Source organism: Liolophura sinensis, chromosome 6 (assembly GCF_032854445.1).
Source record: "Liolophura sinensis isolate JHLJ2023 chromosome 6, CUHK_Ljap_v2, whole genome shotgun sequence".
NCBI classification, from domain to species: domain Eukaryota; kingdom Metazoa; phylum Mollusca; class Polyplacophora; order Chitonida; family Chitonidae; genus Liolophura; species Liolophura sinensis.
The window spans coordinates 69682318-69709276 of NC_088300.1; the positions used below are offsets into that span (position 1 = coordinate 69682318).

Below are 26959 nucleotides of genomic sequence, written 5' to 3' on the forward strand. Positions count from 1 at the left end.
GAAAGCTAGTAAAATTGTGCTGCTGACTGTAGAAATCTGTTCATTGGTGGAGTTGGATGACTTGAATTAGAGTCAGGTGCATTCTGGAACATGTGTGAGTAGCTTTCTCACCCTAATTGGATTATCCGTGTTTACGGGTTATGAAAGATTGGCTTAGATTTGGGAAGTTCTCCCAGTGACGTCACAAGTGCAACAAGTGTGAACATGTCTGGGTGGCTTTGAACTCCTTCTCTAAAAATCCATAATTTATTACCTTGGGAGCCACACCTCTATAACGAAATTTTATTCACCGTTAAGTGTTTCATGGGAAAGCCGAAGTACTTTATCTGCAATGATGTCATTTATTATTTAATTTGCGAATTACAAAATGCGATCAATCCTCTTAATTTAATGGTATGGCAAAACACGCTCCAATCATTTAAGTTAAGTGTTTAAATTGTCCTTGAGAATGTAGTTTAGCATCACAACTCGCAGAAGATGCCATGTTTTGCTGAGATTCCAATAAAGGTTTCTTCGTCGTGGAAGTAGCCGTGAGGCAATTACTCTTAGTATCGAGGGTTTAACGGCGATAACGTAACATAAGGCAGCGCAGAATGCTACTTGGCGCTTAACGTTCTCTTGTTCAGTATGAATAATGCAATGATACTGTTCCAGATTGGCCAGCGTGACTTCTACACATAGGTAACAAATCATGTTTTGTGTAGGTAAGAAGTCGGCCAGTCATTGCAGTCTAAATGCTATTCTGTGTCATGGAATTCTGTTTGCCTTTTTTGGTAGATCTTGCTCAGCTCCAACATGGTCGTCCATAACTTATCTGTACAAATCGCAGGTCAACAATTGTTTAATCAGCTATAACAATTTATTCAGACAATGCCGAAATATTGAACGCAAATTATATATTTAAAACTACACAACAGATGCCTATTTGTTAACAACAGCACGGTAACAATATCGGGTTATCATATAACTACATTTAAATAAGGCGTATACGGGTGTATACTTCTACCCCACCCAGAGTTTTATACAAGACACTCCCTGCTTGCTTGTACGCAAAACACTGCTAGCTTATGCAGTACAGAAATATTTAAATATTTAACGGTAAAAAGCCGTTAGGTAACACGGGTGACAGCCTGACGTCATTAAACACACATGCGGCTCTGTGACCTAGAGTACCACGAGACAAAGTAGTCATTATAGATTCGTACAAGTTTACCGGTATCCATAAGAACTTGTGAACTGAAAATGAATATTTTCAGCTAAACGTAAATTGACATCAACATGCATTCCGCATACACATAGTCCTCTACCGCTCCCTGTCTCCCAGCTTCTCACACACACAAGTACCTCTCCACTCTGCTCATGCACCCTATTGTCGCCCATGTTGCACTCAATCTCGTCACGGAGGTATCGCATAGCTCCCGGTATAGGAGCCTTATCTCAACCGCAGACTCAACCACGCCGCTAGCTAGGGGAATCCATTACCGCTATGTCATTAAATTTTAGACCATCTTTTAACGCTGGTTAAAATGTACATTAGCTTGGTGTGAATTATCCAGTAACAAAAGTGGCATCAAACTTTGTCTCTTCAAAGAATCAGTTAAATCACATTTTATATTAACACCTTTTTGTACGATTTAAAATGATACTTTGCCATGGCCTTTGCCATCGGTCTTTATTTTATAAGACGTATTATCATAGCATCAGCCTTCTTCGATATTAAATGTGAGCAGCCCTCTAGCACTTTCATGGACACTACTGACTACGTCTGCGAACAAGTCTCAAGTCCCAACAGATACAAGTGTAGATATATGTCTCTGACACACAGGTATATCTTACCTCTAGCTTGAACCTTTGTCTACCATTATACGAAACTATTGTCCATCAGATGCATATATACCAGTGATGGGGCCGGTTGTGCATCACTGACGTTAACCTTGGTCTATCGTTAGTTGAGATGTTTCCTTACAAAAGGCTCGTGTTCTCCATGCAAAGCCTATATTTATTCCCTGTCAATAGAGACGAAACCTTGCACAATTATTGACTCTTGATCACCGCAGCGGGAGTCGCAATGCGCCTCTAGTTACGAATGCGCCGGGACCTTAGAATCATAAATCAGATGATTCAATGCACTCCACATGGTCGCTAAGAACTCGCCCGCAACTGAATGAGTACCCAGAGATTGAGTGCAACAAGGACGCGACAAATAATCTCTCTCATCGAGGCAGATAAATTCACACTCACGCAGAACTTAAAAGGTACAAAGTAAACCACATTCTCTTTCATGCATTCGGTGCAACAATACAAACATTTATCCCTTCTAAAAGATCCCAAGGACTACTGGCTGCTAGGGTGCACGTTATTTACAGATGTATAAGATCATACTGAATTAGAACCTGACAAACAATATCGGGCATACAACTAATAATACATACCACAAAGTCTCTTTACATGCACGGCATATTCGCCATTGGGTTGTTTTCATAAACATTTTTGAATTAAGACATTTGGCAGATCAAGGGTTTTTTGTCCTACCCTAATGAGATAGCGCTAGACAGTTCCAATTCACAAGGCCCAGTCCGACATCCCGCGCTAAAATGATGGCATTTAGGCTGGTGACAGTTTAAAAAGGAAGTCTATCGCTCCACGCTGTCCAAAAGGCCGTGAAGTACAAGACACGGTCTGTGGAGAAGACATCGTGACACCTAACATTTACCGTGAATAAGATTACTTCACACAAAAGGTTCAACTCTGGTCTCGACTCCCATTATATTACTTTCAAACCATGCCAACACTTTACCGGAAATAAAAGATTGCCATCGAGAACAGTGTAGTTTTTTCTCACAACAATCAGTATAATATTATAATGACGAGGGTTATATACAAAACACAGACACACCTCTAATTCCGCCTGTTTACAGTGTACCCAGTCCGACATCTGCTGACAGCGCTTTCTTCCACGAAGGCTACTAACATTGAATTCGTGAACTTGAAGAAAATATAGTATATAAACAGACTTTCAATGAAATGTAATTGGCTCTGTTTTGACGTCTCGATCGAGGAGACGAGAAGGCAATTCATGACAGTCATAGTCAAATTTTTCAGAGGCCGATTCCTCTGTCACGAGTAAAGACGAACACTGATTATAATTATCTGGGTAAAGGATATATTAATACAATGGTACATATGGTGTCTGGCACAAATCACGATTCATGCCCGTAATATTCTGACCACTCGGGTCGAGGCCACCGCAATTATCATGCAAACATAATCTGCTGGCACCTGCCTCGCCATATCCATCCGTGCCGAAATACAGCACACAAAGTTACACCAGGCCCTGCGAAGGAAAAATTCATCTGCTGAAATGGTTACTCGATCTCCTTCCAACGCTGGCTAACCGGTTAAATGTCAGATGTGTTCAGCAGTAGCAACGAGGGGAATGTATCGGCATCAGGCCCGGTGTACACTTGACGGAGAGACGAGGCCAGAGCAACGGACAATCGGTCTCTGTAAACACACATTTGGAGGCGCGAGACCTTAGCATAGGACATTCCGTCGTCACGAACCCACAGTGGGAGGCGAGTCAAGATCAATGAGCGTCCCATTACCACGTTATCTCGTAATTCATCACAAGCTTTTTTTGTTAACCCGTGGTACCTTGGCCACAGTGCGAAACAAAAACACCAAGTGCCCAGGTAAACCCCAAGTAAGAAGTGACTTGTATACTGAGGCTGTCCAATACATATGTGCATTGGTGCCATCGTGCCACCCGAAGGCTAGTTCCCGCCAGCTGAGACCGACATCACTTTCGTTTTATAAAACCAAATAAGAACACTTACTATTTTTCCCGTGAGTCCATAGGAAATCAAAGCCATTCGGAAGTTTTGTGACAGTTCAACTGCATAACTCTGGGATGGGCGTGTGAAGTAAGGCCGACACCATGGCCCTCCGCCGTGGTTGTTCAAACAAAGTTCACATTTAACATTTCCTCCAATACTTAGTATAAATACCACTGAAAATGTGTCATATGAACGGCTTTCCGATCCAAGCCGGAAATGTTATTTGGTCACTCTTGTCAGCAGTAAGTGTTTTAAGAGTCACTGTTTCTGTCTTCCTCGTCTATCTTCAGATGAACCTTCTCTGAATCAGCTTGAAAGTAGGCTTTTGTAGTTTTCACGTTATCGTTGCCATTCTTTTCCTTCTGCGGCGACTTGTTCACCACGGACTGCTGAGTTTCCACATTAGTATACTGGGTGTAGCTCCCGTTCACGTTGGACTCGCGCCCACGGGGAAACAGGAATGGTAAGATTTGTTTGAATTCTTTCTTGAAATTGTCATTCATCCAGGCGTACAAAAATGGATTGTAAATGATGGAGCTCATGGCGATGACATGCGCAGTAAAGAAGAAAAGTGTGTAGTAGTACCACTTGACGACGGCGTCCTGGTAATCCGTGACCAATAGTACAATGTTCAGCGGTAACCAGCAGCACATGAAGATGGCTACCATGGCAATCAACATCTTGTTAGTGCGACGTTTTCTCTTAATTTCCATTTCATCCTTTTCGCGCGATTTTGAGCCGCTTCCAATCTTAGCCCTTGATCGTTTCCTCAGCACACGTGACACTTTCGAATAACAGAATGTGATGATGCAGCAAGGCACGATGTACTGAAGAACCAAGCTGGTGACAGTGAAGAATTGACGCGACTGGCGTCGTGGCCAGCGCTCCCGACAATATGCTTCGTGATTGTCGTTGGTATCCACCACTTGGTAAATTCCCAGTGGTAAAGATATGGAAATGGATATAATCCAGACTGCCACAATCAGCATCAAACATACAAGCAGTTTCATCCTCGGCTTGAAAGGGTAAACAATGACAAAATAGCGATCAATGGCGATGGCCGTGGAAGTCAGTGTCGATACGTATACACTTATGCACTGAATCATGGGAACGATGTGGCACAATGTTTCACCAAAATTCCACGCACCCATGAAGTACGCAAGCGGAGTAAAAGGCACCGATAACAGACTCATTAAAATGTCCGATGCCGCAAGATTAGTGATGAATATATTGGTAATTGTCTGCATGGATTTGTTCCTTAACACAACATACACCACCAGCGAGTTGCCCGTTACACCCAGCAAGAAAATGATACAGTACAGAAATATGTATATTCCCTTCAATGACGGGATTTCTTGCATAATCTCTGGCGTAGCCGTGAAATTATCCGTTGAGTTAGTATAAACAGCGGTGTTGTTAGAAACCGTGGGGTACGATCCTGGGGCAGTTCCCATCTTGTTCGTCTCCAGGACTGACTGTGGAAGGCTGGTAGAATTCGGCTGATCTAGCGCGATAACGCTGCAGAAGACGGCGGCTGTCTGAGGCGGCCCTTACCTATTCTCGCGGCAAAGCCTATACGGCCATTCGCTGAATCCACCAGTCTTCAACATGGCGATCTGAAAAGAAACAGTATTGTTTTAGATCCGTCTAAATACAAAGTGAGGCCAACTTGAACGCAACGCAAATCAAACATTATTTTTTTTAAATAAACATGCAGGTAAGGTGATATCACGGAGGAAATATGAGATCGATGTTTCCATGGAAACCAGAGAAGACAATCAAAGTGTAGCAGCTCAGGGTTGTGATGTCTCCGAAAGCGCACATCTTCATCGACGATTCCCGCCATCTTGTCTCTGAGATTCCTGCGCGGATTTTATCTCCACCGTCCAATCTCACCTCTGCGCAGGAATTCAGCTAAAACCAGATTCCCAAAGAGTCTGGTGTGGTGTAAACAGGGACGAACAGATAATACACAAAACTAAAATCCGACGACCAGTTTAACCAGCAACAGTTCATCTCGTGTAGACATTAGGGAACGGGAAGACGAAATGAGCGACACCGACTCTAGCAGGCCAGCGATGCTCTCGTTAATCGATAGCGAGGCCGAGTCTTCCCTGTTAGACATACTAACGGCCACATGACAATGAAATCTGACCCATATGCGAGTACAGAAATGTCTTGTAATTTCACTGCAATAAGAACGATAAACAAACCATGGTTAAATCTAGTTTCGATTAACTTTAGAAATCAGCACACAACTCTTTCCGTACTAATTTTCCTTCAGTAACAATATCCTTTTTTTTCATTGCTGTCAATCGCCTAACCTTATATCAAAAAGCCAAAGAAAGCAATGACCACGAAAACATGAATGACTTCTATTACATTTTGCCTAATGCTTTTCAGCGTAATAAAATCCATTGCTTATTTATCACCAGCTTGCGCCAGTGGGCCGAAATGTTAAGCTGATCAACAGTATCATCACCGTATTTTTTGTTTTGGGTTCCTAAAAGAGCAAATACTATCGGGTTATAATTCCATCGTCGAAATTTCATCCTCTTGTGAATAAAATGAGTAAAAATGTAATGAAATATGCGCATCTCTATGTACCATTAAACCGACAAAGACATTTCGCACACAAGGGTGAATTACTCGGATCATAGGCAGCAAACAAGCTGTTTTTTTCTTTAAACATAAAAAATGGGCTAAATGCTGTGCATACTTCAAGACTGGTGGACTAAATGTGAGCAATCTGTTAAATATGAAAGTATATTGACATTTACAGACTCCCGGGAGTACGTAGTCAAGAAGCCATTTTGATTCAATATAACGCAGGCATTTCACAAAGCAAAACTCTTTTAGCACCCGGTTTTAACGGCATTTGTTCACTATGAAAATAAATGCCCTTTTTAGGTGTTAACGTTAGGCAGGTATACTACCATGGCGTATCACCGAGATAGCGGGTACTTGAGGAAGAGTGTTTTAATGCGTTCTGTTTTCTTCTTGTTTTTTCCATAACATTTATTTAAAAAGTCACCACTGTCGTTGTCTTTTCAACATATATCTCCAGTAACAATCTAAAAACTCCACATGGATGCATATAGTATGTATAGTGGCCTAAAGCTATATTACCAGAGCCCTTGATATCACAAATTAAAGGATCGATACTGGATAGAGTAATGGAAAACACCCTCCTTAATATAATTGCACTAAATATTGTTGGGCTAAAACGCAGGCTCTTTCGCAGTAATTATGCTCAGCAGCATTCGCCAGCAGTATAGTGTCACAGTAATTGCATTATTAATTAAATGATTATGTTAATCATTTATTTATTTGTTGGTTTTTTTCTTCTTTGTTTGTTTCATTGATATTTATATCAATGAATACTATATTTATTTGGTGTTCTTAGGCTTACATATGTTAATTTCATTTTAAATTAGTGACCCACTGCGTTGAAGATGCATATCACCGAAAGGTTATTTTAGAAGGGCATATTTGGAGGGACGTATTGTCGCACTCATTTGGCTGGCCTATCGTTGCTTATAGAATGTCCTAGTCCTTTCGCACGACTCTTTGCCGCACGAGCTCTTCGAAGGATTGCCTAAAATCGGTTTTAACATTCCCGTGAAATAATCTGAGAATTTTAACGATAAAAATTTTAGCCTATGAAATACAGGTGAATATTCTCTTATCAGTTTTGATGCTTCGTGAAACTTTTTATCACTACTCTTAACTTTCGATCGGATATGTAACTGCACAATTTAACTGAGGGAATAACGCATCGGGATACTAGGTCTAATATCTATGAAAAGTGTCAGACAAATGTGGCATTTGTGATGTTCCTTCTGGCGACACGGCCTTTTCATATGGCAGACAGCGTTTTGTGTGCACAACTGGACTGCTTTTCCCGGCATCAGTCACTCTTGGTGGGTAACTATACAACTCGTTTCTTGCCATTACATATCATACCCCCAGCGGAGACCTTTTATCTAAAATCAATAAAAAGAATAGAACTTTGGCCTCTGTAGAGAGTAATAGCCTGTCGTGCATAAACCCGTGTAAATCTGGTCAGATGAATGACCAATTCATTCTATGGAAATAAATTATGGGACAGTTATTGCACTTCCGGTCCTACTGCGGTGTCCAGTGCGGAAGCCTAGTTCCTACATAATTACGACAAGGAATTAACATTCTTCTACAAACAATGGACTCAAAATCATAAAAGCCACACTAAGAATGCGAAAAATATCAATCACGTCAAACTACCGGATTTTACCACGGACGAAACGTCGTGGTACAGTTTGGACAGGTTTGAAAATCTGTTCAACATGAAGAGAGTCTTAAAACATGTTTGGCGTCAAAGCAGGACAATGCCTACAGAAATGTCATGGATGCATTAGTGAACAATAGGTCCGCTTGACAATGCAAATATATACAGGAGCTCAAGGATGATTTATTTAGTCATTAAACTAGTCATTTACTCGGGATTTTCAGATCACTCACGAAAACCACGGTTAGCATGTTTTGTGGTTACCGCTTAAAAAATTTCAGCACAAGGCGAACTATACCAGTTTTGTGGATGCCGCTTAAATGGTTTCAATACAAGGCGAACTAAACCACTTACACCGCCGGTCAATCACTGCAACCTGGATTCTAACAGGCATCCTTATTGCTTGATCAACGGTAATTGAACTGAACACACCACACAGCGGCCATAAAGCCGACGATGGCACTACCTGTCACAGTGTATTTGAAACATATTTCTTCATTCGCACGCACAACCTAATGGACATATTAATATCGCTATGTAGTTTATTTTTATTATTCATTGAAGTCGTATGTTGTATGTCTGCAGAAACTTGCTTGCTCCTTTATGTATGTATGTTCACTTTTCAGACATACTTGCTAGCTCTCTAAATATCGACATATGGTGTATACAGGAAATGGGGACGATGACTTAGTCGTATTATTTAAAAACTAAACGGTCTTACTGGAACATGTAAAATTTCTAACACGAAAGTATAAATGAGGATATTCACCAGCAAAGCGAGTTTAATGAGTAAGTCATTTTTGTGGAAAGCAAATGATCCTAAGCGAACTTTATGTAAGGACACGTGAACCGAGTTACGAGCGCTTCAACCGCTTTTTGCAGCCGGTTCCCATAAACCGAGTTACAAGCCCTTCAACCGCTCGTTGCAACAGGTTCCCAGAAAGCTTCGGCGTTGGGACATAAGCGAATTTTCTCTGTCCGACCTAAGTATTACAAAGTTTACTTTATTGTGTATAGATAGTGTATACTTGCTTACGCATGTGAACGTGAAGCACTTTACACTGGGACGTACCGACAACCTGTCCGCCTTGTTAATATAACACCCATTAAAACATGATCCTTCTATATATATATATATATATATATATATATATCTATATATAAGGACAAAAGCATTAATGGGACTGGTGACAAGTGTGGTGGAGATTGATGACAATGTGGATTGACAATAATCGCAACCATCGCCTTATCTCAGGATAAATTGGAAATTGTACACATGTATCACAGAGGCCGGCAAATGATGACATAAATACATGTTAATCTTATAGTGAAATTGAGAATGATCGAATGGCAAATAAGCTGATCCCGCGCGAAAACAGAGTTTGGCCCTTAGGCCAATGTAGAGTGATTGTATCACACCCTGTGAGTAATAGTATCGTAAATACGATCAGCCATGACAAGTTTTGTCAGTGCCTGGCTGTCCCCACCAGCTCAATGCTTATCTTAAATGCCCAGATAAAACAACTTTAAGAATAGCAATTTTCCATCGCTCAATTATGACGTAATAAGTGCAAAATGCGAGAAATACGACTGTTTCATATGGCAAGCGGTAGAATGAAGCGTACAAGTTCTCGTCATGATTTAAATTTCCATTGGTTATGTATACTAGTGTATAAAGATGCAAGCAACGTTAGACATGAAATACAAATTGTGTCAGGTGATTGGTAAGAGAGCGCCTGGGAATACAGAAAGGAACTCCCGGTAATGCATTCGTTGTTGGGTCTAAGATAGCATCAGCGTAATGGTGTCATTAGAAGAGGATTTCATCGAGATCTTGAAAGCAATACAAGGGGAGATAATCCGGTACGTGCCATTTGTACCCAAGTGTGGATAGCTTTATTTGGCTATAGTCAACACCGTTTTACAGTTATAACTAGCAGTTATCGATTTTGTTTGACTGTTTCATTGTATCCTATTTGTGTTTGTCTTTGAGAAACCTTTGCATGTAAATTCAAGTGCTGGAGCGTCCGCAACGGGGACGGTAGGTCCAGGGTCAACCCTGGGTTGGGTCACACCTAAGACCTTAAGAGAGGAAGTTGTAACTTTCTCGCTTGGCGTTCAACATTAAGGGGATAGTGCAATGACTGGTTGACCCTTATCAGTGTAACGGCTCGGATGGGGCGCCTTACTTGCCTTCGGTAAGTCATCCCAGTGAAGCAGCACTAGATAAAAGAGCTTAGGAAATCCGTTCTGCAACAAGGAAGTACATTGCACGTACGTGTACTCCAAGGACACCTTCGTCGTCATGACTGAAAAATTGTTAAGTATGACGTTTAACCCTAAGCATTCACTCACTCACTCTTGCAGGTTTGCTTTCTTGTGTCTTGAAAACAAAATCCACTTTTGTACGCTTTATGCAAAATATCTTTTGCAATAATTAGTATACTCTATTTGCTTTAAGTAACGATGAAATTAAAGCGGTGTTGCTTTTGAAAACGTATTTTTTGGCAGAAATTTTTTTTTAAAAACTTAGCATTTCTAATCTCTTTGAAACCTACGTGACTGAAGATGTGTTTCAGTGTACAATATAAGATTACGGCACGCAGAGTAAAACCAGAGCAATGAAGTCAGTGTGATAGTTGGCAAATGGTCATACTGAACCGTTCTCGTGTCAAATGTACTTCAGTTAGTGTTTTATTTTAACGCCGTACATAGATAATAGATAATACATAATAGATTTGCCTAATAATAGCAAATTACACCCGTCCTATCATCATGGATTAAGAAGAATTGTGCAAAAATCTACTGGTGTTATAATAATAGTATTTATTTATTTATTTATTGGACTGGTGTTTTACGCCGTACTCAAGAATATTTCACTTATACGACGGAGGCCAGCATTATGGTGGGAGGAAATCGGACAGAGTCCGGGGGAAACCCACGAGCATCCGCAGTTTGCTGCATGACCTTCCCACGTACGGCCGGAGAGGAAGCCAGCATGAGCTGGACTTGAACTCACAGCGACGGAGGCCCCTGTTATAATAATAGATATTTATTAGATGTCTTGGTATATTTTAAAAAGATCTATTTACCAAATGATTTGATTTATTTATTTTTTGTTTGGTGTTTTACGTCGAACTCATGAATATTTCCCTTAAACGACGGCAGCCAGCATTATAGTGGGAGGAAACTGGACTGAAACCTACGACCATCCGCGACCACATTGGTGAGATGCTCTTGAGATGCTTTTGAGACGCTTTTAAGTCACTGTGTTGCGCTAGCATGCCACGGAGGCCCCGCAAAATGGTTTACATTTTTTGTTTAAAACTAAGAGATTTCCTGGCTTAATTCAAGAAGCAACAGTGATTCGTCGATGGAGACCATATTCCATGATAATCCTAACCACTTGGTATCTATGAAAAAGAAGAGTTAATTATAACAACTGTACACTCGTGTAGTATCCAGCCCATTCCTCTTGCTACCCATTTACAGGTACGCGGTATAATTAAATTCTACTTCCGCTGGTGTCAATTAACCCGTCATGTCATTAACACAAACACCGTTTAACACAAAACAGCAGATCAAAGGAAGGGTTGATGCTATGCTTGCCCTCTATTCAGTCTCGATTAAGCAAAACCGTAGGCGATTTTTACGTCCCTTTATCCAGGCTGATCCCGATGCAATAGGTATCATGGCTGAGCAAGTTTGCCAGGATAATTCTGCAGATTGGTTACTAAATATGCCAACATTAGCATCTAGATTGCGGGAAAGAAGCTATATAGAGAGATCCATCCCATCGGCTAGTTGATTACATTTTTCTTTCAACTGCAGTTGTGTAATTGTACATAAGATATGTTTGCGCATCAGACACTCTAACAATTCCCAGGCGCAATGTTTAATAATCAGGCTGAATTACTCAGCGTCCTACTTCTGACAATGTCTTCAAGCACATTGCCCGAGGACAAGGGTAAAGCTGATTGGTTGTTCTCCTGAACTAGCTGAGCAGAAAAACTTTATCAGTTATATGCAAGAGTGCATTTTTTACCATAGTACTTAGCTTCCTTATCAGATCGCTATAATGTTATGCTTGTCCTGTTTTAGTGGCCGTCCCAAAGAGATTTCCAAAAGATTTTGGTGGTGGGATCTGTCAAGCCCATAAACGTATACAAGCTAATTTCTTTATATTTGGACATGTAGGCTTCAAATTCATAAAAAGATAACATGGCATGGATAGACAGAATTAAACGATATCAGAAAATATGGCGCCTCCATTTTTGATAATTGTGTAAATTGTCTTTGAATGCGGATCTAACCAATGAAACAAAGGCCTGTGCGATTCACCTTTTAAAGTGATGAGCTTATTGTGTGAGTCCCCGCTAGAATTCCTTATACGGGGACGCAATATGGCCAGGTAAAGGGCTACGATTGTTTGTAATAATGGTGGCAAGACTTCGCCAGATGGATTCAGTAAATCGTTGAGTTAGGCTTAGCAATTTGTGCGTAACTCTTCATTTGCAGTTCGGTGTGTTACCGGTAGCGGACGCCTGGGCTCAGCAGGCGTTAGCCTATCTCTTCCTGACGATGGACTGGCTCTACACACCGGTGGCATGTGTCTCCGGCTGATGTCCCCATGGTAACATAGGAACGCCTGACTCTCGACAACGTAACTTGGGTTTGCTTATCAATAATCCACGACATCAGTAGTTAAAGCTCAGTAGTTAGCCCAGAAGCAATGGGCATGCTGAGTCTCAGGACAGACATTCTAATGCTGAATAGAGCATTAGGTGTGAAGTTTATAGCTGAGAACGGATTGGAAATTTATACAGTACTGTCACGTATAAATGGAAATAAATATACGTACATGTACATTGCTTAAATATAACGAATATGCCACTCGTAACTATATGGAGTTTAAAGCTTACAATGGATTTGGGATTTATACCATATGTTTGAACACATGTATAGATCTACCGAATTTAAGTGCTTTCCACTCACCACATGCAGCAAATATGTACAATTGTGAATGCCAGTGCTTGCCAAACAGATCTATATTAAACAGATTTGTTGAATTCCAGTGCTTGCCTCTCACCATATCAAACGTATCTGATATCAAAGTTCCTTCTCACATTTTTACTACGAAAATAAGAAATATAAAAAGAGCCAATTATAGTCTTACCACATCGTTTTGCCAGCCAAAGGGTTTCTAATATAGTTGACGATCCGCTCCATAGTTGACCATCGAAATTCATCCTTCACATTCTACCGGAAAACTCGTAATGAATTCGACTAGGAGCGGAAGCTTGAGAGTGGTTCAGGCACGGAGCTCCCGGCAGAGTTGGTGGGGTTTCCAGCGGATGTAGATTTAAGCATCCTGTATTGACCGGGTAGTTAGGGCCTGTACGACGGGTTGGGCGGGAGCTCGCAATCTGCGATAAAGCCGGTTGTGGTCCTTCATATAACGACAACACCCCTCTGACCACCTTAACTCCACAGCCCCTAGCACCACCGCTAACTGTTATGTTTTAATCAGGTCCGTTTTCCGCGGCACTAATTCTGTCTTCGTCTTTTTTAGTAATCACGACAACCAGCATTTGGCGTATGCCTTGATAACGCCTATCATAGACCAAGGTGCCGTGGCGCCATGCCACACGCTGGTGCCACACTGTACTCAAATCCGCAATCAATAACAACGACAGTAAACGAAACAGGGTTTATGCAACATTTGGACTTGTCTCGGGTTACACTACACTTGCAGCTGTGAATGTTCATTAACTAGCCGACAAGACCATTCTGTTGAACACCTTATAAGCTACCTGTTACTTGCCAGCCTCGCTGATCACATTTCGTGACGACTGTAAAGTCCAACTGTCTGCCGCTCTTTCAGGGCGATTCGTTCATTACAGGCTGATATCTATATCTTCTTCATGAACTAGCCACTCTTTACATTATTTTATGTCTGGTTGTCATAAACTACACAAATAAGCAATGAAACTGGAAAACCAAACTCCACATGAAGCGAGAGGATACTAGCGCTCTGCCGTCGATCCCGTGGGTATACAGAGAATTTAAGAGCCCCGGTTAGAGTGGGGTCGGGAGAATGCCATTAGGACAGTGTGTTATTACATTTTTATGGCTGCAATAAATAGGGTTTGTGTACAAGCGTGGATCGATTTGACCACCATAATACCTAGTTTCATGACAGAGATCTAAACTGAGGCTCCACAAACTTCATAATATCGTATCCATTTCTCTCTGGAAATCAAAAAGGAGAAATGTCTCAGAATTCAAACTGTTGACTTTTTATTGCTAAAGACTTGTTTGTTTACGTACAAAATCCCGTTTGTCAACAAAAAATTACAACCATCACATACATTTGACATAGAGGCAATCACAATGGATTGTTACTTCAATGTGTCTATTTCGAATCCACGCCTACATGAACAAAAATTCATATTACCCAACAGAATTATAAACAAAACTCTCTGGCAAACTTCAAGGATAACAGAATCCTTTACAGACTTTAAAGACTTTACTAGATATGTATCACAGTTTCAAATACAGTTCGTACCAACATTCCGATATACATCAAAATAACTTCATGAGAAGAGATACCAACCTAGACCTTCTGTTAAGAATTCGTCATTAACGTCTAGGTACTGGTCAGCACTGCTGTTTTTCTGGAAATTTAGGTGTATAAGGTGTTTTGCTTTTCGTGTGTATTGGGTAATTGTTGTGCATTCATTCTTTCTGCGCGGGGACAAGGGGATCAGAATCCAGCATGGTTACCAAGCACAAGTTGAGATTATTCCCCACTTCCCAGCGGGATAACATCTAATTGATCAACCTCTGCTTTTGAGCGTAATATTAATTTGAGACCTCTCACAGGACCACCCTTTTACTGCATGTTGCATTCTGCTGTGGATGTTACAAATAATTAAGTTTCGTTCTGGCAATCCACCCTTTAGTGGTTCAGGGTATTTGGGATGCGCGCTATATATATACGGTGCCGAGATTGCAGTGCCACTCACATGTCATCGATGCGAAAATGTTCAAATGTCTACCGGTGAAAGCAAACGTTTGGGGAATTGAGCATGTGTGGTCAGCTGTGGCCCAACTGCACATCTGACGTCCGATAATTGTGTTGTGTTCCGATAAATGGAGACAGCTTCAGCTCCATGGATCATGTCATGGGCCCGGTCATTGAGAGTCTCAAGCTACGACGGGCCAGAGACTGTCAGGGGGTTATGTAACACGCTGTCGTCCACAGCCAACGTTCGTAGAAGATATAATTACTGGAGTTGAGTCGGTTCGCATCACTGAGAACAATACATAATCTGATTCAATCCCTAATGTACGCACTATTATTGATTGTAAGAATTTGGTGGACGCCCCTTGTAAGCCTGTATGATCCTAATAGGCTGGCGAAATCTTGCAACTAGCCACACATGATGCATCCTTATTCATTAAGTTTTGACACCTCCGCGTTGGCCCACGAGAGGCTGCTACAGGCTTTTCCTCAATATATAGCATTAGACATATGCTAGATATGATTTGAGGAGGCATCCCTTATAAATGCCAATTGGTTTCTGGATAACCTATTAAGGATGGTTGTGAGCAGTGAAGAATTGCTCTAATTATGGCTACAAGTATCGAGATTCATTCTGGACGACACTGACAAGACAGCAACTCGCCTAAAATAAAACACAGCTCTTATAATTCATTTCTTGGCAGCCTAATATCAATTATGAGAGTTTTGCACTCATCATAAGAAAAACAAAACACCGATTCATCGACAATAAAACTTACTGTACCAGTGTGCACAGTTCGGTCAGGTCATATACAGATAAATGTCACCGCCCCGTACAGTTAAATAAACACTGGCATATGTTGTGCACAATCTCGCACACTGTCGGTTTGGCAACATCAAAATTATCTTTCAATATTTATTTGATAAACTTTCAATTTTATCATTCTCTGGTTTGTACGTGTGTTTTATTGTAACTATATAATGAATAAAACGTAAAAAGAAACGCTTTATATCCTTGTAGATTGTAGCTATGTGTATCGAGCCTCGGTTTGGTTTCCCCGAGAATTGCACTCTTCTACCCTCTTTCCATTAATCTCGTCCTTGGTCTTATTTAGACTGTACCAGCATGCACGGAGCGTTGACCTTCGCCCAACACGGGTTAATCAACCAATCTGCTTAAATTTGAAACATTTTTCTTCATCATGGTTTGTCATTTGACTTCACGATTAACCTTGCGTAGACAATCACAGTCTTGGTATGTCATTTTATTAAACGTTGCTCCTGCATTGGCAGATAAAGCTGACAAAGGAAGTCTTCCCACAATTAACATTGGCACGGCTCGTGGGGCTACCAGATATCTACACCCACACACGCAATTTGTTCTGATAGCTTATTATTCCACCTCTCGCTCACCCTAGGTTTTCCAGCATTTTCGCACTGAATTATCCCCAAGAACAATATGTTGAGCTGAATCGCGAGGCAACCAACAGTAGCGGAGGGGGGATCAAAGATTCCAGCTCGATATTGCGTCAATACCTATAACGCCGTCTGAAATGTGCCGCAGTTGGCTGGTATCTGTTACAGCAAACGCGGGCCATCCCTGCCGCCATGCCAGCTCGTTAGGCGTTCTAATGACTGTACTGCTTCTTTTTGGTCCGACCCTTAATTTCTCAATGAGTAATCCATCAAGGTTCACTTACACGTTATCACGTGTCAAAGAGGATCTAACCAGATTGCAGTATTCGCCGGTGGTTTGCTTCACCTGTCAGTGAAGATTTTCTCCTAAAACAAGCGTCCACTGAATGGCAGGGTGTCAACCGGAGGAGGAATTTTCTGTTTTCCAAAATAAGTAGTTGGAGTTGTGATACATAATGAGGGCAATCAACTAAATCTGAGAGCATTTTGTTTCTGTCGCATTTCAATATAAGTCTTAACAAGTCACAAATCATACACACACCAGTCAATCAGTTTAATTATTTTACTAATTTTATCCTGCTTAGAAATTCACCTGTTCACACATGCAAAATAACTCAGATGTTTCCACACCCTAAATAAGAATTTCCATGTTCCCACACCTTAAATGAGAATTCACGTGTTCCCACATTCTAAATGTCAATTCACATCTCGTTATGACCCAGGAGTCTCTCACCAATGCGGTCGCAGTGAGTTCAAGTCCAGCTCATGCTTGCTTCCTCCCCGGCCGTAAGTGGGAAGGTCTGCCAGCAACCTGCGGATGGTCGTGGGTTTCCCCCGGGCTGTGCCCGGTTTCCACCCACCATAATGCTGGCCGCCGTTGTATAAGTGAAATATTCTTGAGTACGGCGTAAAACACCAATCAAATAAAATAAATAAATAAATCAATTCACATCTTGCCACACCCTAAATGAGAATTCACATGTTCCCACATCCTAAATGTCAATTCACATCTCCCCACATCCTAAATGTCAATTCACATCTCCCCACATCCTAAATGAGAATTCACATGTGCACGCGGTAATAAGAACTCGTAATTAATGCATCACGTTCAAGAGTGTTTGCGTCAGGTTCCATCATGGTGGGGCATAACACACATTATTAGATATGTGTATGCATCTCCTTCGCGTATCTTTTTTTTAAAAAACAATTTATCGTTAGAACAGAATCACAAATGAGCATTTACCAGCATGTAAAGATGTGATGTGACCACGCTGCAATCATGGTGTGGTCAGCCATTATAAAATAACATAAAATTCGTAAGATCAATTTGTACACCGTGCACTCTCATTTCACACGTCAAAAAAGTGAATATGTCCATAAGATTTGTTAAAAGGATCTGACCACTAAATCTCTGCAGAAAAAGTTCACAGATATTCTAGAGATAAGTTAATAAGCCGAGTGTTAACTACGATGTGAAACCAGAAACACAGAATACAGGGCGAAAGAAGGATCTGGCAAAGCTGCATGGCGATTTTCGAATAATCTCATTTGGCGGATCACTCTTAACCTCAAAAATTATTTCTTTCAAATGATTGACGACGGTCAGTTTCCTGGTCGAGGGGAGCCGGAAAGCCTAGTCAAGTTGGCAGTTGAAAAGCATCTGACGGAGTTTCGCACATTTTGCGTACAGATCATCAGCGATTTATGTGTATGTTATATGGGTGGGAAGCAAGGCATCTCTAGCGAACTTCATGTTACACCGACTTCAAGGGCTGCCGGTGACTAATTGCTGACTGAAAACGGTAGAATCAAGGGAGTTTGAACAATTCCTTCCTCGAACGTTGGACATTTGGGATTGCAAACCTATTTCACAGAACTACTGTTATGTCATAGCTGTATGGACAAATTGAATCCTTATACAATATAACATTTGTTCCCACTAAATTTGAATCCTTTGCCCGACATCTCTTGAACTTAGATTCAACTGCACTTTCAAACGTGCCATTTCATAACATGTTTGGGCTCTCTTTCAGTTTGGAAAACTCGATGGTTTAACAATAATTTTGTCCATTGCGAAATAATTTGATACAATGATATTTAAATCTATCTTGAAATAGCTTTTAGTCACTTTTCGATATTTCATTATGTATATAAACGAAATATATAAGTGACCGTTTGGTTATGCAAGGTTTCTGAAATTTGCCACTTCAGGGGATACCCAAGGGAAGTTTTCCATTACCGAGCACTTACCTTAACAGTAACTGTAAAACGTGTTATATAATAAAATATTTGAGTCAATAAAACTCGTCTTGTGAATGACGAAGTTGTTTACTTACCATACGTCAACATGTTGATCCTCAGCATCTGTCTTGACCTAATGACTCTGACGTGATTATGATGTTTTTGTCGGATGCTGTCAAATGACTGCGCACGATTCTCAGACGTCAGCCTGTGTGAAGACATTTTAAAAACGTGTAATCACTGCGGAGTTTAATTATCACAATCAGGAGACTAAACAGATACATGTTTGTGGAATTTTACAATAGATCTACATTGTTCTTGCTTTAATGTCACGTCCTTGATCTCTACTCTATTTAGACACATACATTGCATATTCTCGTCTGTTATTTTGGGTATTTTGTCGACGCTTCTTTTCCAGTGACTAACATGACTTACAGGGCACCCGGTAGCCGACGTGTTTAATGGCTCTTACCGGAAGATCATTAACTCTGAACGTTTGAAGTCGCGGGTTCGAATTAAGTTCTAGCTGATTCAGTTGTGTATGTACATATACGCCAGGAAGTTTTTTTCGCAAGAACTTCATTGACGTCACAGAAAGTAGGAAAAAGTATGTATGTTTGAGAATTTTACCTGAACTGTCAAGAATATGGCGTTAAGAACCAAATCAAAAAGAATAAATATGTCCTCGTTCATCCTCTCTGGTCGTACATGGAAAGGTCTGCCGGATTCTGCTCGGTTTCCTTCCACCTTAATGCTGGCCACCGTGGAGTTAGTGTAAGAATTTTGAGTACAGCGTAAAACTCCAATCAGCTGAGATAGCAAAATTAATTACATCTAACCTTTAAGATACATTCAAGTTTGCCCCTCAAGAATTGAACTAGGGTATAAGTTAGAATGTTGATTGACCACTAAGCAAAAAAAAAAAAAAATAAGGTAAAAAGAATGGATAATCCTGAGAAGAAGCTTTATTGATGTTTCGATATTTCACCAAAGTTTTGTTCTTTATTATTTTCTCTTTGCTAAACCTTTATCGTTTTGTTACAGGAAATGTCTACATATACCAGATACATGTGTTTAAAGTTTCCTGAAGTAAAACTTCAAGTGAAACACTAAAACGTCAATAATGCATCTGCCCGTTTTTTTCAGGGTGTCCATGCCGTTTCATTATGAGAAACTAATACAGCTGACCATAAACGTGAAAGCATACTGGATAACTTGACGTACAGATTTTTTATACTATGTATAAAGGAGACTCTTTAGGGGTCACTCAACCGCGAGCTTCACGATTTGAAGATAAGATGTATATCGCTGGGATGGATAATTAAGACTCAATGTATATGGTCTACAGCCTGGATTCTTCATAATGCAAATGGACATAAGCCCTTGGCCTTGGTCCTTCTTTAGTTTGTTACACATTCCCATGATATCCCGATACTCGCATTGGTAATGTGGTGGTGGTCTACAAATGAGAGAGTCTCTGAACTGACTTTGTCAAGTTAACGCAACTGAGCTCCATACACATCCAATGTAAACAGCCGTCCAAACGAACACCGTTCCCGTATAAATGACTTCACACGTGTTTCTTCTCATTTCAACTCCTGGTATATAAATGATTTCACATATGTCTCTTCCTATTCCATCTTACAGGAGAAGGAATTCTGCTTGTATTACGCGTATTCATACTTGATGTATACAAGTCGTCTTCTGCATGGAAATTAGTTAAAACTAGTATTATCCAGTACAAATTCCAAACCGTTGAACAGCGACGGAAGCTAAGAGGAAGCCAGACTAAAAAGCTCCCTGTAGTGTGCCACTGGTCTGTCCGTGGTTTTGCCCTTGGCTAGTTGTGGCCTGGTTATAGACGGTCACGCATGGCTAGTTGACCATGCTTATAAACCACAGCAGTAAATCTACACCCTCAGGAGACGAAAGCTAGTTATGTTCATGAGTCTGGAATGTGGATATATCAAAACTATTGTTACTAGCACATACAGCAGCCCGAAAGTTGCGTTTTATTCTGCAAGATCGAGAATTGTTTTGCAGACATGTCATACAGAGTGTGCCTAGAGGATGTGGTCGAGGCGGAATCCAAGTTCGCAATGAGAGGTCCGGGTGAATCATCTAATTAGAAACAGTGTCATATTGAGAAGATTGTAAATAAACAGACTGGGCTTGATTGCTTGGTAATGATTTGGTCCGCATTCTCTGCCCGACCTAGTAGGTACACCTACCGGTTGCACGGGAGTCAGTTCGCAACAAAACTCTCTTAAATCTGAGTCGTTTTTATAGCACTTTAATAATATTAAATCCAATATGTTGACAATGCTAGGTGAGGAGGAGCGTTTATAATAGTGGGATACTGCTTTATAAAGTATTAGAAAGTTAACATTTCCCAAATTGTTGTTATCTACCTCCAGCTTATGTCAAATTTACACTTTCAGGTAATAAATTATACTTACGCTAATGCTTGAGGTTTTTACGTCGTATTTAACAAATTTGGAGTCATATGACGACGAGGAGTCATTAGATGTGTGTAAATCTATATAGTGTCTTCATGTGGCAGGGTGAGGCCATGCCACTGAAGCATAATGCCGAAGACACCAGGCATGACACCCCACCCAGACACACTGTACCCACCGGTCCGATTTCCTTGCTCTAACTTCTCAGTGCTTAGCGCAAAGCGAGCCAGCAACAAGTACCATTTCTTTGGTAGGACCCTACTCGGGTTTGATTCTGGGTCTCCCGACTTCGAGGCGGATATGTTGGATCATAAATGTTAAAAATCTTGTATGTAGCATTATAGTAAAATTTGCGAACAAAAATTTGTATGCGGTGTAACAGTTTTATAGGTTACATGTTTGGTTGTTAAAACGCTTAAAGAATGTTGACAATTCAACATTTGGGGTCTAAAAAGTAATAATACATGAACTTTCTGGACTAGGCGCAAAGATACTTCACAAAAATGAGATAAGCCTACCTAAATTTGAATCATGTAGTAAGCGTAAAACAAGTGTTTGCATATGTTAGAACAGCAGATGTCTACTTCAAAGTGTGAAGATGTTTGCGCCCTGACCTTTATCAGTGGTGCAGCATGCAACCTGCTGCTTGATATCGGCTTTTCGATTTCCTTACGTCACTAGTTCACATTATATATAAAATGCACCTCTTGCTCAAATCTAACGCACAACCTGTGGACATTGACAGTTCAATAGAGAATCTGTGCTCACAGAATCAATATTATTTCATTGTCTTAAAGAATAAAACACACCTACATTGAAACTTTCAATGCTTCTCACTCGTGAAAATGCGTAAGTCTGGAAATGTAAAAAGTGACAAAAGTCGTGAACACTATTGCAAACTGTCAGCGTTAGAGAAATTCAGCATTTCTCCGTCATGAATAGGGAACTGTAAGCTAAATAACACTTAGAAAATTCTCAGTGGCAGTTATTTCGGATATTCCGGGCAAAATCACACAAAATTTTTTCTTTTCTATTGAAACACATAAAATGATATTCGCTTATGATGTATTATAGATGGAAAACGTGTTTGTTTCACGGCTTTATTTCCAAAATAGCCAACTGAAAACCACAGAGCGCTGTTGAAAAGATCTGCAGAGGCGAGAATTTTCTTTTTCATACACATTATGCTCTTCTCAGACAAAACAAAATCTTCGCCATACAAAAAAAGTTTATTTTTATTTTCACATTCCCTTTTAACGCCCAGATTCAACAACCAGCCAACGATCGAATCGCCCGGATTCGTTGTTGAAATGCCATAGAAAAAATGACGTCGACATTTTCCGGATCCCAATGGATAACTCTACTAGTCACCATTCGATATCTGGTTTCTGGGAGTTGACAAGGAGTCAATAAAATTCTGGCGGCACGTTCTCCCAATTAAACTTGGGGCAGCTGTTACAGACTACGTCGTGCCTTCCCTTGAGTGGGATAAGATCCATACTCACTGCTTCTCTGCATCTACCCGATGTTATCGCTCAGGGTCACATGTGAGTCTCCTACGGGTCACTGAGATGACCCGTCTATGGGCAATTGGCGCTCCTCATGAGTACTGCTACTAAAGATACATGTTCTCCAATAGCCATCACTTAAGGCGTCCCCTGACATTTACTACTCTCTGGATGGGATGACACGAGTTACTGGAGTCCGAGATTGCAGAACTAATGGCCGGACGTCATGAGACTGAAATATGATCTGTTCTAAGAACACTATTCATAGAAACAGCAAAATTGCCACGCAACTGTGCATGATATCAGTGAAATAGCACCCATGAACCGTAGCTTCTTTGATTTTTTTTAGACATTTATAGCTTTTTTGCCTGAGACACAAGGATTTATGCGAAGTTCTTTCTTTCTAATATCAAAGCGACTCTCTTAACCAAGTATGCATTCATACAGAACATTGGGTAATACAAAATGTTGTCCTAATCAGAACTCAGCAGACTGGACATTAATCAAAGCAGGAGATGTAACAGACAGAAAAACTTGTGTTTACCACCCCCCCATCCCCCACCCCCTTTCTGTTTTAGACGTATGAAACTGGCAGTGATCGGAGACTTGGTTCGAAGGGAAGCAGACGTATTCGGCTATTTCGAGCTAATTCCCGTTTACTTTTCCCCACGAGATCGTGAACAAGCTCACGTTAAGTGTAGCCAAGACATTAGTGTTATATTAGCTCCGGACAGATAGCCAAGAATTAGGCTCGGGCGATTCAGGCATCCCCCCAATCGGCTTATTAAAACTCCTCCGTCGTATAGTGGCCTCCCGTTTTTGGACTGTTGCCTATCGATTCCTATCCAGACGTCTATCAACGCGTATAATTCGAGGAAGGTTTGTTACGATCTCAAAGCAAGTTAATCAAAAAGAACCACACAAGTTAATTTGTAAGTATGCTGCCAATGCATCCTGTCTGACATGAAGGCCTTTGTGGAGGACATCTCATTCCACAAAGAAGCACACCTTTGACGGCAACTATTTGCTAACAAAGAATACATCAGCTAGACCTTGGCATCTACTTAATAGAGCTTCGCGAAACGTGGAGAAATGAGCAGTTAATCGACAGTCCGTTAAAGTCCTAAATATATAATGGAGGAAACAATGTTCGTTTGAACAAACATACTATGGTCATGGACAACTCATTAGTGAACAGTTCTGTGTGTAAATGTAAAAAATCTAGAAGGATCTTGTTTCATAAATCTCACCGTATGAAGCTGCCTTATCAACCGACTTTCTTAGAAACACAAGACATGTAGTTTCAAACTGGATTGATTCAGGCTTCACAGAAATCACATCTATTAATGCAATGAATGTGCGATCTTAAAATTCACGACACACACACTTTTAGCGATTTTGATCACTGACTATTTCCTGCGTCAAAACCAATACTCTGTGGAACAAGGCTGTTCAAGACGTATATTATTCACAATTTATCGGTACAAGATGGCGACTTGAATGAGACGAGACTGGGTCTGGTGCTAAATAATGATGACATCATTTTTATGCCTTTATTTAACCGCTCTTAAAATATTATAAAGACAGCAAGGTGTCGTGAATTTTACATCCTACATATTGTTGTAAAGGGCGAAACATACATGAAGTAGTCACCTTTCAAAAAGAAAGCTCTTCCTCATCGACTCTGCAGCAAATGAATGTGCGCCTTTATTTCATGGATTTCCTAATATAAAGCAGACATCTGGCGGAATTTCGATATGGTACGAGACAGTAAAGTACACGGGTAGTAGAGTTCCCGAAAATGGGGTGTTAAATATACATGTTTAAACAGAAAAGAGTGTGCATTAACAATCTCCTATCTAGTGTTTGTATTAGCACTAAAACGATTGTAAAGATATATTAAACCGTTAAAACCCAATGTTACCACCTAAACGTGAACGCTCAGAGATGACTAAAGTCATCATAACGTGGAAATAAGGTGCACAAATAACGGTAACATATTGCGACAAATACACTGACATACACAGAATATAAAGGCTTAAATACCTATTGATTGTCGAGCATCAGTTGTGGGGTGTTGATATTCGAATCTTCATGTAGAAAACCCGTAACGCTCGGTGGATTATGGAGGACAAATTGCAGGGAATGAGCTCGCTATGTCTTGCCGACCAAAAGATGGCGGATCAGCTTGGTTGCTAGCCCCGGCTTGACGCACAGCCGTTCTAACGGTGTCTTCTCTGCGGCAGTCTCACACGGCAGCTTCAGCACGAGTCCACGACGACAACATGATTGGGGGCGTATGTCCAGCTCTTCTGGGCGAGAGGCGAGAGTCAGATTAGCCCTAGCCAAGATTGCGGCCAGTGAGAGATCGGAATGCCGAGACGCTGGTATGCCTATACTTCAAGAAACGATATTCATGGCCGTATACAATGACCCGGTTCGATCCGCACTAGGTCGCTTATTCCTGCTGGCCAACAGTGTCAGAGCTTTAGTCGGAAAAAAGTATGGGAACATGCTTGTTAGAACCATTGCGTTCTTCTCTGTTGGTGAAACACTTGTTGTTGAGCGAAGCCTTCCATTATCGCGATCGATACGGTGGTAATCAGCAAAACGCAGAGCATACGTAGCTTTTATCTCCACGCGGTAGGCCACAGTTGCGGAGCGATGTCTGTGGCAGGCCGTTATTATACTTCGTCCAGTTCCCACCTGGCACTGGCCATTCCGGATGCAGGGGAACAGGCCAGCTTCGCCAAAACACGGACTAGAACGAAGATGTGGTCAACTACGCGTCACAGGATGTAATCAAGATTTCAACGTCAGACTTTAAACTCAGCTGACCTATAACAGATCAGGAAAAAACGCCAGTCCGCGCGTTATCGAAGTGAAATAATGGCGGAATAGGAATCTGTCAAGGTGTATCATTTGCCTAGAGCCTGACATTTGAGTCATTCGTTTTTAGCTTTAGTTTCAATCACATCTCCAGCAACGTGATGAAAATAGTCGGCTTAACAATCGGAAAGCTGCTCTAATTAGCGTCATGTTATTTCTCACTTCCATTGCTAGTGGTTCACTGCTAATTGGGATGATACAAGACGCCGCTGTCTCCTGTCGCTCTCGTTCAGAAGTTGCAATTAGGGTCGTCAAACATAGGCATCTGTTGATAGCAGCTAGCTGCTCAAGCGTACTAATTAATAACTAATCAATCGATCCACTTTTACGGTCTCTCGAGCAATTGACAAAATCGTGTAACGACGACAAGTTGTTTTCTTCTCTGGAAGAGGGGGCTATTAATTTGAAGCGGAAACTAGCTGAGCCCTCTGAGGTGAGATTGGGTTGCCAAGTCATCTCTCACATGGACGCTACCATCGCTTATTCGGCGGAAAGAATTCGTGTAAGCTGAAGTCACACGTGGATGCGGTGGTGTATTTCGCCTTTTCATTGTCATTTGAAAAAAAATAAATACCGTCAAATTCACTTATAACCCATTTATAAACTTCCCATCAAGGTTTTTTTTTACTTAGAAAAGAGCCTATTTTAGGTAGCTCAGAATGAAAAAAGCAAGAAAACAGAAGTTTTCAAACGGAAATATGAAATCTGAATATCAAGAAAGTGTAGCTACTTAAAGCTTTGAAACTATAAACATTTCTGCTGAGAAATGACACGACATTTGTGATGGTCCTTAAGCTCCTTCTGAGTCTTTTTACAGGGCGTGTGTTGTGATTTATTTGTTTTTTGTTTTCTCTACCTTAGTTATGTTTTGGTATAAACACAAGTTCATTCAACAGTGTGGGACATTTGGGTAATTGGGGTGTTTCGAGTTCGAAATCTTTTGTCGTTAAAGGTAAAAACAGTCTTGCGGGATCATGTGACTTGTGAAAAATGTTAGGCAAAGCTTGTTGACAGTAATTTACCGAATTTCATTTCTTCTTTCAGAGGCATTTAGGAATTGGGATGGTATAGATTGGCAGAGGCATTACTTATGGATAACAATTCCTGGATTTATTGTGTTGGTGACGTTTCGATGTAGGTTTGATAACGATGTAAGAACCTACTTCGAAACGTCACCAACACAATAAATCCAGGAATTGTTATCCATAAGTAATGCCTCTGCGAATTTCATTTCAACCAGAACAAAACACACGAAAAAGATCCAATAGCGATACAAATTCATCAAAGGTTAGACACTGACAATCTTCTTTCCTAAA

At 40.8% G+C, this 26959-nt stretch overlaps 1 protein-coding gene across 3 annotated transcripts; it reads right to left on the reverse strand.

The window, feature by feature from the left end:
- Positions 1–955: 955 nt before the first annotated feature.
- LOC135466701 (prolactin-releasing peptide receptor-like) lies at positions 956–25168 on the reverse strand. 3 transcript variants are annotated; one of them, XM_064744351.1, is made up of 2 exons: positions 24801–25168; positions 956–5452 (listed from the first exon to the last, which is right to left on the reverse strand). In XM_064744351.1, exon 2 carries the CDS (start codon positions 5288–5290, stop codon positions 4088–4090), a length of 1203 nt encoding a protein of 400 aa, XP_064600421.1. In that variant the 5' UTR covers positions 5291–5452; positions 24801–25168; the 3' UTR covers positions 956–4087. The 3 variants fall into 3 exon arrangements, with proteins under 3 accessions (XP_064600421.1, XP_064600422.1, XP_064600420.1); XM_064744352.1 differs by lacking the exon at positions 24801–25168 and adding an exon at positions 18883–18950; XM_064744350.1 differs by lacking the exon at positions 24801–25168 and adding an exon at positions 13280–13413.
- Positions 25169–26959: the final 1791 nt, after the last annotated feature.